The sequence below is a fragment of the Chiloscyllium plagiosum genome, chromosome 32 (genome assembly GCF_004010195.1).
Source record: "Chiloscyllium plagiosum isolate BGI_BamShark_2017 chromosome 32, ASM401019v2, whole genome shotgun sequence".
In the NCBI taxonomy this organism is placed as follows: domain Eukaryota; kingdom Metazoa; phylum Chordata; class Chondrichthyes; order Orectolobiformes; family Hemiscylliidae; genus Chiloscyllium; species Chiloscyllium plagiosum.
The window spans coordinates 31,203,540-31,216,403 of NC_057741.1; the positions used below are offsets into that span (position 1 = coordinate 31,203,540).

The 12,864-nt window shown below is 43.3% G+C and overlaps 1 protein-coding gene across 2 annotated transcripts in view; it reads right to left on the reverse strand.

The window, feature by feature from the left end:
• npnta (nephronectin a) overlaps positions 1 to 12,864 on the reverse strand; it is a 70,346-nt gene that overhangs the window by 19,067 nt on the left and 38,415 nt on the right. For both annotated transcript variants that reach the window (XM_043674349.1, XM_043674350.1), the window contains 2 exons: positions 3,171 to 3,266; positions 401 to 499 (listed from right to left, as the gene is read on the reverse strand). In XM_043674349.1, the coding sequence (XP_043530284.1) occupies positions 401 to 499; positions 3,171 to 3,266 (195 nt within the window). The remainder of the gene's footprint in view (positions 1 to 400; positions 500 to 3,170; positions 3,267 to 12,864) is intronic.

Genomic DNA, 12,864 nt, shown 5'->3' on the forward strand with positions numbered 1-12,864 from the left:
AAATACTTATCCAAGTGTTCAAACCCCACTGCAGTCTTCCCTTCTCTGTGAACTCCAGCCTCAAAACCCTCCAAGATATCCAAACATCAGAAAACGTTTTGTCCCACTAATGGTAACTATTGTCTTTATTTGTCTAAATCCTAAACACTGGAGTCAGGCCCCTGCAGCCCACTCTGTCTCCACCTCCCTACTCTCCTGTAACATCTTCCCCAAATTTCTTTGATTGTGTTTGGAGTCACTGCCTTGTAACACTTCCTGCTTTGTTTGATTTGGTGTACATCTTCCATCCTGCCACAAAATACACAAGGACACAACACAAGTTGCTGCTGTAATTCCTTGGTCCGACTTTTTGCCATGCATTTGAGTGTCTGCTATAAAAAGGTTCAAGGGTTTTGATTACCTGAAGGGGCAGGAACTCGCTCCCAGTGAATTCCTGATTCTTTCTCTTGGGTCCAGCCACACATTCCATGGTCAAAGTTGCAGCTGTTCATCAAAATGTCTGCCAATTAAACAAAGCACAAAAACACCAGCCATTAATTTCAGTCAGTTATGTACAGCTATAAAGGGGCCGACAAACTGGGATTTGAGGTTTGTCCTCCTGTCCCTGTAAACTGGTTGAATGGTAGGGTTTGGAGCCTGGCTTTGCTGCTCCTCTCCCTTGTAAAATTGCTGTCTCTTGTATGCAGCTATAAATGTAACTGTTTGTTGTAAACTGTTTTTGTAATTTGTTTAATAAAATATAAAATAAAGGGGCCGACCACTCACTGGTGCCTTCAACAATAGGCCTGCAGTCAGCTTGATATTTGGGAGTTCACTTTTCACCTGTACAACTGTAGCAGAGTGGGATCTCTTCTCATAAGGAGGCAATAGGAGTTTACCAAGATGGAGAGTGAAATTTAACCCTAGCAGTGAAGGTCTCACCCACTTACTGGAGACCCAGCAAGAGTCCTGTGTTTCCTCCTTAGGTTACACAGCCAGCTATAAACCCCCACTGGGCCAAGTCCTCAGTGGCTAAAGTGCTGCCCACCTCCTTCCCCCAACACCTGCTGGCCAATCAGAAGTAGACAGCTGGTCATTGCCTGCAGTGCCACTGGGAGAATAGTGGTGGCTGCCCAGTAGTGTATTTGCTCCATCCCTGGAGGTCCAGCATCCAACAGCAATGTCGGCCACAAGTGAGTGAGGGCAAAGTGGATACCTCAGGGCATGAGTTGTGCAGGAAGGCTGGCAGCAAGAGCTAGAGAGTGGCTTTCACGACTCCCTTCTTCCCCAAGGCCAGGGCCTCTGGTCAGGCACTGAGTCCCATGGAAACCAGTTTGTCTCTCTCTGTGACAACACCTCCTCCACCCCCTGCTGGGTGAATTCTAAGTCTGCTGAGACAAGTAAATATTAATTACCTACTTAAAGGCACTTGAAGGCAGCAGGACAGTTCGACAAAGTTGGTTAAGAAAGCATATGGGATACCTGCCTTTATTAGGGGAGAAAGTGAGGTCTGCAGATGCTGGAGATCAGAGCTGAAAATGCGTTGCTGGAAAAGCGCAGCAGGTCAGGCAGCATCCAAGGAGCAGGAGAATCGACGTTTCGGGCATGAGCATGAAGAAGGGCTCATGCCCGAAACGTCGATCTCCTCCTCTTTGGATGCTGCCTGACATGCTGTGCTTTTCCAGCAACACATTTTCAGCTTTATTAGTCAAGGCATTGAATACAAGAGCAAGGAGTAATATGAGGGACCTTGATATAACATTAACTAGGCCACAGCTGGAGTATTGTGAGAGTTCTGGTTGCCACACTGTAGGAAGGATGTGATTATGTTAGACAAGGCACAGACATTGACCAGGATGTTGGCTGAACTGAAGTGATTCAGCTGCCAATAGACACTAAATGGGCTGGGGTAGCTTTCCTTAGACCAGAGAAGGCTGAGGGGGCACATGATTGACGTGTACAAAGCTCTGAGGGGCATGGACAGGGCAGATGGGGAGAAATGTTTCCCCTTACTTGAGTGGTTTATACTATTGGGGGCACAGTTTTAAAGTTAGGAGGTGATTAGAGGAAATAAAATTAGAGAGTGGTGGGTAACTGGAAACACCGCCTAAAAGGGTGATAGAGACAGAAACCCTCAAGACATTTAAGAATTACTTAGACGAACATGTGAAACTCCATGGCATACAAGGCTAAGGGCAAAGTGCTGGTAAGAGGGATTAGAATAACTGGGTGTTTGTTGACCCAAATCTACTGAGTCTATGATTCTAGAAGGGGTCAGTTGGTGGTGGGATATGGGAAGCCCTCTACAAGCCTTCCCTCCCTACTCCTACCCACAGAAAGGAGTAGGAAAGCAGTTGATCCCCTTCCCATCACCCTCCCACTCAATGGTATGTCCACTGTCTCCAAAAGTGACTCAAGCGGCAGCATGGTGGCACAGTGGTTAGCACTGCTGCCTCACAGCGCCAGAGACCCAGGTTCAATTCCTGCCTCAGGAACTCTGTGTGGAGTTTGCACATTCTCCCCGTGTCTGCGTGGGTTTCCTCCAGGTGCTCCGGTTTCCTCCCACAGTCCAAAGATGTGCAGGTTAGGTGAATTGGCCATGCTAAATTGCCCATAGTATTAGGTGAAGGGGGAAATGTAGGGGAATGGGTCTGGGTGGCTTGCTCTTCGGAGGGTCGGTGTGGACTTGTTGAGGCAAAGGGCCTGTTTCCACAGTGTAAGTAATCCAATCTAATCCAAAACAAAAGCGAGAGCATTAACACTAAATTCTGCCCAGATTCTAACAGTTATAGTATCTTAGTCTCAAAAGTCTGATGCTAAGAGAATTTGGCATCAACAAGAATAAAAGCAGTAAGAGACAGGGGAAAATTTGCACTGTTCTGAAATTTTGATAGACATCCTGATAAATCAACATTTTTAACAGATCGTATTAATAAAGTTTACATTCTTTATCAAACTTCAGCGGCGAGAAAACATAGGTTTATCTGGAACCACTGTCCAAAAGTCAAGGATTCAATCAAATGACAGCTGGAATAAGGCCCCAAAAGCTTTGCTAAAATGGAGGGAAGAAACGAAGGAGAAGAGAGCCTATCCTGATCACATGTCTCCACATGTTCTCGAGCTGGGCCATGGGCTTTTATCTTGCGTTATCAGAGACCTGCCAGCATGAATAGTATCATCGGAATAAATACCTTGGTCATCCCTTGCATCATTGTCCTCTGCAGTAATCCCCTTCTCAATATCCAGAAGGCCAAATAATGCCCCATTCCCTCCAGGCTGGCGTGGGACTGCAAAATGAATGAAGTGCTCTTAGAAGCAACACAAGGCTAATCATGTTCATTTTAACTGAGAGGAGCATGCTGAACATGCTGAACATCTTTGTCCCATACCAGACAAGCCAAGGCAGATCTTCAAAACTTTTGCTAAGTTATTGTTAGTTATTGTTGGTTGCTGTACTGTCTAAACACATGGAAAAGGAACATGACCTGACATACTTCCTTTTAGCTAATAATTACAGTTTACCCTTAGTGTGGCAGGAGGGCTCAAAGGTGGTTAGCACTACTGCCTGACAGCGCCAGGGACCCGGATTCGAATCCGCCCTCAGGCAACTGTCTGTGTGGAGTTTGCTCATTCGCTCTATGTCCGCGTTGATTCCTCCGGGTGCTCTGGTTTCTTTCCCACAGTCCAAAGGTGGATTGACCATGTTAAATTGCTGACAGCCTGAACATCCCTGGACACTAAGTGGATTAGCCATGGGAACTGCAGGGTTACAGGTCTGGGTGGGGTGTCTTTCGGAGGTTCAGTGCAGCAATGATGGGCTGAATGGCCTCTCTCTGCACTGTAGGATTGTATGATTTACCGTACAGTCAGAAAGAGCAGACGAGTCCTCAGTCTGGCATCTCATCCAGAAGCGGGCATCTCCAACAGTGCAACATTGCACTGGCGTGTAGCCTCTCTGCAGTAAGGCTTAAATCCCTGGTTCAGAGTTAAGGTTGCCGCTGAGGCAGCCACATAATATACTGCAGGTCCAAGGTTCCAGAATTGGAAAAGATACCAACAGAACCTGACTGAAGAGGAGAACAGGGTGGACAAAAGGAGGAATTGTACTTCATTTCAGTTACAAAAGTACCAATCCAATCAATGTCTATGCTTGAAGGGGATTCAAATAATTAAAAATAATATTAATGAGACTAGATGCAGCATCCCTTTAAAGAAAATCCATCCTTGGCAAACACATCAGGTTTAGGCATCAATTGAATTCTATTTGTGGCTCTGGTTTTAGTGCTGAATTTTTATGTGCAGAATGCCCTGCCTTACTGCCAAGATTCCATGAGCTGTAATGAAGATTAGTGGCCACAGTGAAATACGTGGCATGCCATAGCTATGGGAGAGAGAGCTTTATCGTTCCTCTTTGTGAGATTACTATATCCAACCTGCCATGTGAGACACCTTCCCTTTTAGAATCACACCACATGTTGTCGAAGCCTGAGTTATCTTTGGTGAATTCCTGTTGAATGAGATGTAGAGTTATATCACACTGATGGCTGGTATTCAGTGAGCCAGCTGCAGGCGGGGTTTAAGCAGTAAGCTGAATATCATCACCACCTCATGCTATCTGAACCCTGGATGTAGTCCAAGCAGTTTGAGCGAGATTCAAACTTCACTGCCTCTCTCATTCTCATTAGCATTTCTTTCTGCGGGGTCTCTTTCTGCAGGGCAAGGCTTTTCAATCTACTTTCAAATGTGAGACTGGAAGGACAGAGAGTTGGATGCACATTGAGATAATGGTGACCACTCCTTCAAAAGACAAAATAACCATTTGGTGATGAAAAGGTCAATAATTTATTGGTTTTGTAAGAATGCGGAAGGAATTGAGGATTTAACCCACACATACTGACATATTACAAGAACAAAACATAGTTTATTCAATTATTATAAGCCTCTGACCCACTTCCTTCCTGCGCTTTCTTCAATACAGTAAACTTTTTATTAACCGGCACCTATGGGATCAGGAATGTGCCATATCAGTGTAAAAACATGCATTGAGTAATAGAAACATAATGCAGGGGGTAGACACATCACTGTTATACTTTTATTTACAGCATAAATCACTTAAATAATAATGCAACTTTGCCTTAAATAAAACTTACCAGTAAGCGGCCTTCTCCCCTCAACTGATTACTTGGATATCGCAGACATTGCGATAATACAGTAAACCCCCAGTATTTGAGATGTATAATTTTTGTCAGTTTATCGACAGTGCTGGCTCAAAGGGAGTCCACGTAATTCATTCACAGGATATGAGCATCGCTGACCAGGCCAAATGTAATTGCCCTGGAGAAGATGGTTGGACAAAGCCACCTTCTGGATCCACTAAGATCAGGGGGTGTGGCTAAGTCCACTGTGCTGGGTGGGAGTTGGGAGTTTCAGAACTGTAATCCATCACTAGTGACAGAATGTCAAAACATTTGCAAATCAGGGTGGCGTGCATTGTAAGTTCAAGACCTTTCCATCACATCAAAAACAAAACAAAAGTGGGAAAACATGTATGTTAATCAATAAACTAACACCCAAAGCACTCAGATCCCAGGTTTAGCTTCTATAAGTAACGAGATGGATTTGTGAAGAATCCACCTATCGAATAATTCAGTACTGCACACCGAATCTGCATTCTGTTTCATTTTGCAGTTTATACACCTCAGCAAGATGCACCCAAGAGCATCTCACCTGGTCCCTAAACACCAGCTCCATAGCCAAGAAAGCCCAGCAGCGTCTCTGCTTTCTGTGCCAAGCTGAGGAAAGCCCACCTCCCACCCCGTCATCCTCACCACATTCTACAGCGGGTTCATTGAGAGTACGCTGAGCTGCTGCATCACTGCCTGGTTCAGCAATTGTACCATCAGATCGTAGAACCCTACAATGGATAGTGAGGACATCTGAGAAGATCAGCGGGGTCTCTCTCCCCTCCATTACAGACATTTACACCACACGCTGCATCCGAAAGGTTAAGAGCATTGTGGAAGACCCCACACACCCCTCACTCAAACACTTCTCCCTCCTGCCATCTGGCAGAACATGCCAGAGCATTCAGTCTCTAACGGCCAGACTGTGCAACAGTTTCTTGCCCCAAGCCATCAGGCTCCTTAGCACTGTATGATCGGACTCTATTCCATCTGAAATTCTTTGCATGACTTCGAATTACTCCTAGAACAGTGTCTATTAATTATCATTCTCTTATTACACAGTAATTTACGAGTTTTGCACTTCTATGTACTTTATGCCGCCCTGTCTATGTAGCACCTTGGTCCTGGAGGAACACTGTCTCGTTTTTACTGTATCAGTTGTATATAGTTGAAGTATCAAATAAAAGTATACGGGGGCCTTCTCAAGCAAACACTGGTTGAGATGAAAACAAAACATGAGAGCAATTCTTGGAATGTCAACTGGGATGTAAACCCAGTGGAGTTGATGAAAGATTTCATAATCTGGGTTAGGGTGACGATGTTGTCTAAAATGGAGGGGATTAAATGGCACTACTGAGGTAGAATTATGACACTGCAATAATAGTAGAAAACAATAGATAGACAATCAGTAGTCCATTTGACAACTCACCCCCTTTTTTTAAATGTATGTTCATTTTAATAGATTTCCGATTGCCCATTTTACTTCTTTAAATAAAATCAGCATCAACCTTTCGTTAAATTCTTCATTAACCAATTTCTTCCTGAATACAATGTTTCATTTTAATTGATGCGCAATCTTCCATGTGGCTTTCAAAGTGTTAAAAAGTATATTACTGCATTAGGAAAAGTTTGGAAAACTTAGGAGATGTGATCAATTAGCAAACCCCCAGGATGACGGCCACAATAATCACAGAGTAATATCTGCTTTTCGGAATACTGAATTGTAGCCAAGAGAAGATTGGTTAATAGAAGCATTTAATGGAGTTTTATAAAGAGAGTGGGGTTGATGCTGATTTTATTTAATGAAGTAAAATCTAATGTTGATCTTATTTTTAGTACACCTTCTTTGCAGCTGTAACTTTGTATTCCTCACTCCGTTCCATCACCCTGTGATTTTTGTGTCTTTGTATATGTAGTTCTTTTATAACATGATGGTTGCGTTCTTGTATAAACCCGCATTATAGAAAAATCACACTTTAGAAACAACGTTTAAAATATTGGCAATGTAATTGCGTTACAGTCAACACACGTTTTAAACGTTCGTGCTTTAGAAATAATGTCCCCAGTTCGTCAAACGTGTAACAGTGAATTTGCATTAACAACACATGGGTTAAAGCAGAACAACATGTATGTTATGATCTGCTGTACTGCATGCCAAACAAAACTTTTCACTGTATTTAGGGACATGTGACAATAATAAATCAAATCAGATCAAAATACCAATGGCCTCTGTCTCACTTCAGGATAGCGCATGGAACTACCTGTAATACATTAACCTGCGTTAAATACTCCTCTCATTTTCAGACAGGAAGTCACAATATGACATTAACCACACTGTCCTGATGTAGAGATCAAGATATATCGGAGGAAGGTTTTTCTTTATTTTTAATAAAAATCATTCACAGTTTCACTGCAGCTTTCCATTGGCTGGAACAAAGGAACGTTCTTTATATTTATTCCCCCATAAGTGTCCCGGATTGTGATCATTAGGGTCACTATAATGGTGAGTGTCTCCACTGTCTACCTTACCATGATTAGAGAAAAAAAATTACTTGGCAAAAGGTATCTAAAAAAGGCATGAAGAAATATATCACTGAAAAACCAATCCACATCATGGGCTTGTTTAGGGATAGATTTGCCATTTCCATGGCAGCTGCAGTCAACTTCACTAGCGCTATCTCCCTTCCCAACCAAACCACTTCCTGTCTCTCAGAGCTGCAATCACAATGTGACCCTCAGGAGTTCCAAGAAATTTCACAAACAGGCTGGGACGCATTCCTTGGCCTATTCCCTGTTAACATAACTGCTGCCTGAAATAGACCAGGATCTGGCTCTGTGCTGTCAGGGAATTGGCACAGAATAGAAGGAGCAACACCCAGATTCAGAATCGTAGCTAGAATGTCAGAACTAAACTTGAGAGGAAACAGGACGTAGATATTGTTTTATACCGATCATTTCTAATTAACGCAACTGTTTTTAACTGTAGCAGCAGGAAGCCTGTTCCTGGGCCAAGGTGGTGGGTTAGTGGGAAGTTAGGCTTTAGCTAAGACACATTTTTATGTCAGTTTGATGACATAACAGAAGTGCCCAGTGATAGAGGCCCACATGGGACTTCCACCTACCTGCTCCTCATCTGGCTGAGCTGTTGAGGGGAACTGAGACTTACATCTGCCTTAGAAGGAAGACAAGAGGCCTGAAGAGTGGTGACTGAAGTGAATAGCACTCACAGAGGCCAGCCAGCAGGGGGAAGGGGTGTGTGTGTGGGAAAGTGAGAGTGGTTATTGTGTGGGATTCAGTATTCAAAATCCTCAAAAGGCTATAAGACCATGCTGGATCAGCCAACATCTGATTGAATGGCAGAGCAAACTGAAGTGACCAAATGGCCTGTTGCTGTTCCTATTTCTTTTGATCTTATGGTCTTACAAGATGTAGAAGTAGAGGTAGGCAGAGTCTGCTTTGTCAGTCAATGTGATTATCCCCAACGTCAGTTGGGACCAAAAGAAGGGCACGTGGCCAAGCAAGTTGGCACCATCAGCCAATGAGAGATGGTTTCTGCTGCTCAGGGAATCTAAAGCATTAGATCAATGTCTCAAGATAAGAGACATTTATCAATTAGATTTCCTACAGTGTGGAAACAGGCCCTTCAGCCCAACCCAACCTGCCAAAGAGTAACCCATCCAGACCCATTTCCCTGTGACTGCTGCAGCTACCACAATGGGCAATTTAACATGGCCAATTCACCGGGCCTGCACCTCTTTAGAAACCGGAGCACCCAGAGGAAACCCATGCAGACACGGGGAGAATGTGCAAACTCCACACAGACTGTTGTCCGAGGTTGGAATCGAACCTGGGACCCTGGTGCTGTGAGGCAGCAGTGCTAACCACCGAGCCACCGTGCTGCTGCGACAAACATAAATTATTTCACTCAAATGGTTGTGAACTTTCAGGGTGTCTACCTCAGTGTTGTGCATGCTCCAATGTTGAATATATTTTATGCTGAGATAAGACAGATATTTGGCTTCAAGGAATCAAGGGCAAGTAGGGAGCTGTTGAGATAGCCCAAAATCAGTCACGATTCTGTGAAATGGTGTACTCCCATTTTCATTTCAAAGGTACAATGGCATGTGAGATGCAGAGTTACTGGCCCACAAAGATAGAAATTTTCCTAATCAATTTGTTCAGAGATGCCATTACATATCTCTGGAGCAGCCAAGGTTTGAACTTGAGCCCCTTTGCTCAGATGTAGGGACATTTCCACTACACCACAAGAGATCTAGAATAAGTTACCAATTAAACTTGTTAGTGGCCTATTAAGGAGTTTCCACTCAGCCTCCAGTACCGCCAAGCAGCTGAGTATTGCAATTGACTTGAGGTGATTTCCTGGTGGTAGACAAGGAAGGGGGACAAGGGTCAATGCTCCAACCCGGCTTATAGATCTCCTGCCCCCAACCATCTTCTGCTTGGGTCCAGTTGTAACCACATGCCACCTTTGGAAGAGGAAAACACCCCAGGCCCTGTCACATCCCCTCCCCCTCAGGAGTGGTGGTCTGGCTGCAAAGACCTTTTCTTATTTTAGATTTGGAGAGAATGTGTCCATCCTGCAACTCACTCATCACGGTTTTCCTGCTGCTCCCTCTTAGTGGGCCACTGACTGATTCTCCAGCTGCAATCACCCACTCAATATCCTAAATCAGACATTGAGCCTGCCTTCTGGCCATTAACTGACCAAATTAACTCAACAAGACTCGTCCCAAACCTACAATTACCACCATCTGGAAGGATAATGGCAGAGATACATGGGCACACCAAAACCACCTGCAAATTCTACTCCAAGCCACTCACCATCCCGACTTGGAAATATATTGTGGTTCCTTCACTGTTGCTGAGTCAAATTTCTGGAATTCTCTCTCTAAGGATACTGTGGGTCAACCTACAATAGGTGGACTGAAATGGTTCAGGAAGGCAGCTCACCACCACTTTCGGAAGGACAATAAATACTGGCCCAGCCAATAACATCCACATCCTATGAACTTATAAAGAAAAATTGGGGAAATTCACTAGTGAGTACCACACAAGATAAGCTCCTGACCCCCATTTGACCCTAATGGCGGGAACTTGATCCCGGTTTTGGAACTGTTAGGAGTCTGTTAGGTATGAAGATGTGAAAATCACTGACAAAACGAAGGAAGGAGATGAACTAAAGACTGAATTACTATTAGTTAGGATCTTTTGCTCCAGTTATCCCTGCTCACTTTATACTTGCTTGTTTCAAACTCTAGGTTTTGATTGAACTACAAGAATTCTCTGCTCTCTAATGACACAGTCAGGTGCATTTTCAGTCTGATCTGACTGATCCATGATCTTTCAGAGGGGATTCCAAGGTGCAAATGGACTGTTGCAAAATTCTTTCTTGTGTATTTTAGTGAAAACACTGACATCGCTTCTATTAAAAGAACTTTCTTGTCTGACAAATGTTCTTATAAAGAGGGTCGCAAAGATTCTACCAACAAATCGGTGATCCTCACGAAAGGAATTCAATTCATGCCAGGGACTTAAAATGATAAAAGTGTTGTTTAAGTACAACTTCTGTCTGTCTTAATGATGTCTCCAATTCTCGGGGGCATCCAAATGAATTATAATTTAAATGTAACTTGCTAAAACCTAAATAGCATGCACTAACCAGGATGCTGAAAAATGCAGGATTCTTATCAAAGTGTGGGCAACATTACTGATACCTACAAACAGTCAACAACTTAGGAATATAGCAACTCAGCCTCTTCAGTCTCTTCTGCGAGTTAAATAGACAATGATCTCTATGTTAATTCCATTTACTCTATTCCATATTTCTCTATACCTTCACCTAACCAAAATCTATTAATCTTAATCTTAAAATTCAATTGACCCAGCATTTGCAGCATTTTGGTGGAGAAATTGCTAATACCCTCTATGTTAAAAGGTTCATTTGTGTGAGCTAGAAGCTACATTCAATATAGGCAAAAGGAGCTTGTCCATGCATTGGATGTTTCTCTTTGAGACAGAGTTACACTCATCCCTGCTGTATCCTCCATGGCAACATTCTGACCAATCAGAATCTTTCTGCCTGATCTGAGATTAGTCAACTCCTCGAATGCAGCCTGACCTGCTGTGCTTTTCCAGCACCACTCTAATCTAGCAAAGGTCCATGCCAACCAATCAGTACCCTTTCTCATGCTGTATAATATTGGTGTCCTCTTTCAAAGTTTGGTTTCTTGCATCAAGGGCTGATGACTGAAAGATAAAAAACTTCAACTTCGTGTCTCTTTTTAGCACTGTAAAAGGTGCTTCCTGAATTCACCACAGAGTGGCTTGGCTCTAATTATCTACCTGAATGAATTCCCTCACCAGAGAAAATAGAAATCCTATGACGTTTTAACATCTTGGTGAGATTGCCTCTCAATCTTCTAAACACAGGGGAACTGTGCAGCCTATTGTAGGATCTGAGTAGTTTGTTATATTGCCCTCTCTACTGCCCCCTTTGTTGGGAGGGGTATAAATGAAGTCAGTTCAACTAATGGCTACCTGCAATTGAGAATGAGTTAACCTTGCTCAGTGCTACTCACAACAAACGTAAGAGCTGGTTGTGCAATTATAACTTAATCTTTTAGGCTGTGACATCATATCCAAGGCGACGATATCCTTACAGTGCTGCATTACACAAACCTGAATGCAGTCCTCCACTGGGGGCTGACCAAGTCTAATCATCACTCCCTGTCCCTACAGCATTGAATACTAGCTTTTCCAGGTTTCCATTATGCTGAGCCAGAAAACCCTGGCTTTGATAATGTCTTGGTTCCTTGACTTGCCCTTATTTGTTTCTCCTTAGCAGCAAGGACATTCCAAAGGCTCTGATCACTGTGTTTACAAAACACAACTGTATGGATGACTCAATGAGAACGTCAGATTTAAATGCTTCAAGAAACAGGAGGTCTCTGAGCAGCTGCAGTGTAACAGATACATTGAAGGCCATCAGTTTCCAAACCCCTCAAGCATGGACGAGAACTCACTCAGTCCGATAGCACATGAACACATAACAATAATACATTTCCAGAACCTGGCTATGGGAATGGTGCACACTTAACCCAAGGAGTTCTTGGTTCCAGTGATGTGCATTAATTGCAGTACATGCTACATCATCTTCATTGCTCAGTCTTTGACAAAGTAACTAGCCACCTTAAACTATTACAAACCACACATGGCAGAGCTGGCCGAGTGTTAACATTCTAAAAGCTTTGGTTGACCCTGAGGGAATGCAGCATTTGTTGGAGCTGCTGCCTTGTGCATCTTGCCTTGGCTTCTCTGACAGGGTTGTTTCAAAGAAAACGAGGATATTTATTCCTCTAGCATCATCACAAAACAGATTCCCTGGCGGTTCTCATGGTGATCTGTGAAAAGTGGCTTCAGTGTTTCTGACATTACATTAGTGAGTACACTTCAACAGGCACATTGTTAAAGTAAAATCTTTCAGATGAAAAATCAAAAATTGACTCAGAGTACTAATATTTGTCTGCCTCATGGACAAAGTCAAAGATCACACAACACCAGGTTATAGTCCAACAGGTTCATTTGGAAGCACTAGCTTTCGGACCGCTGCTCCTTCATCTGTAGCTTCATCCAAGCTTAATCCAATAACCTGGTGATGTGTGATTTTTAACTTCATAAATAC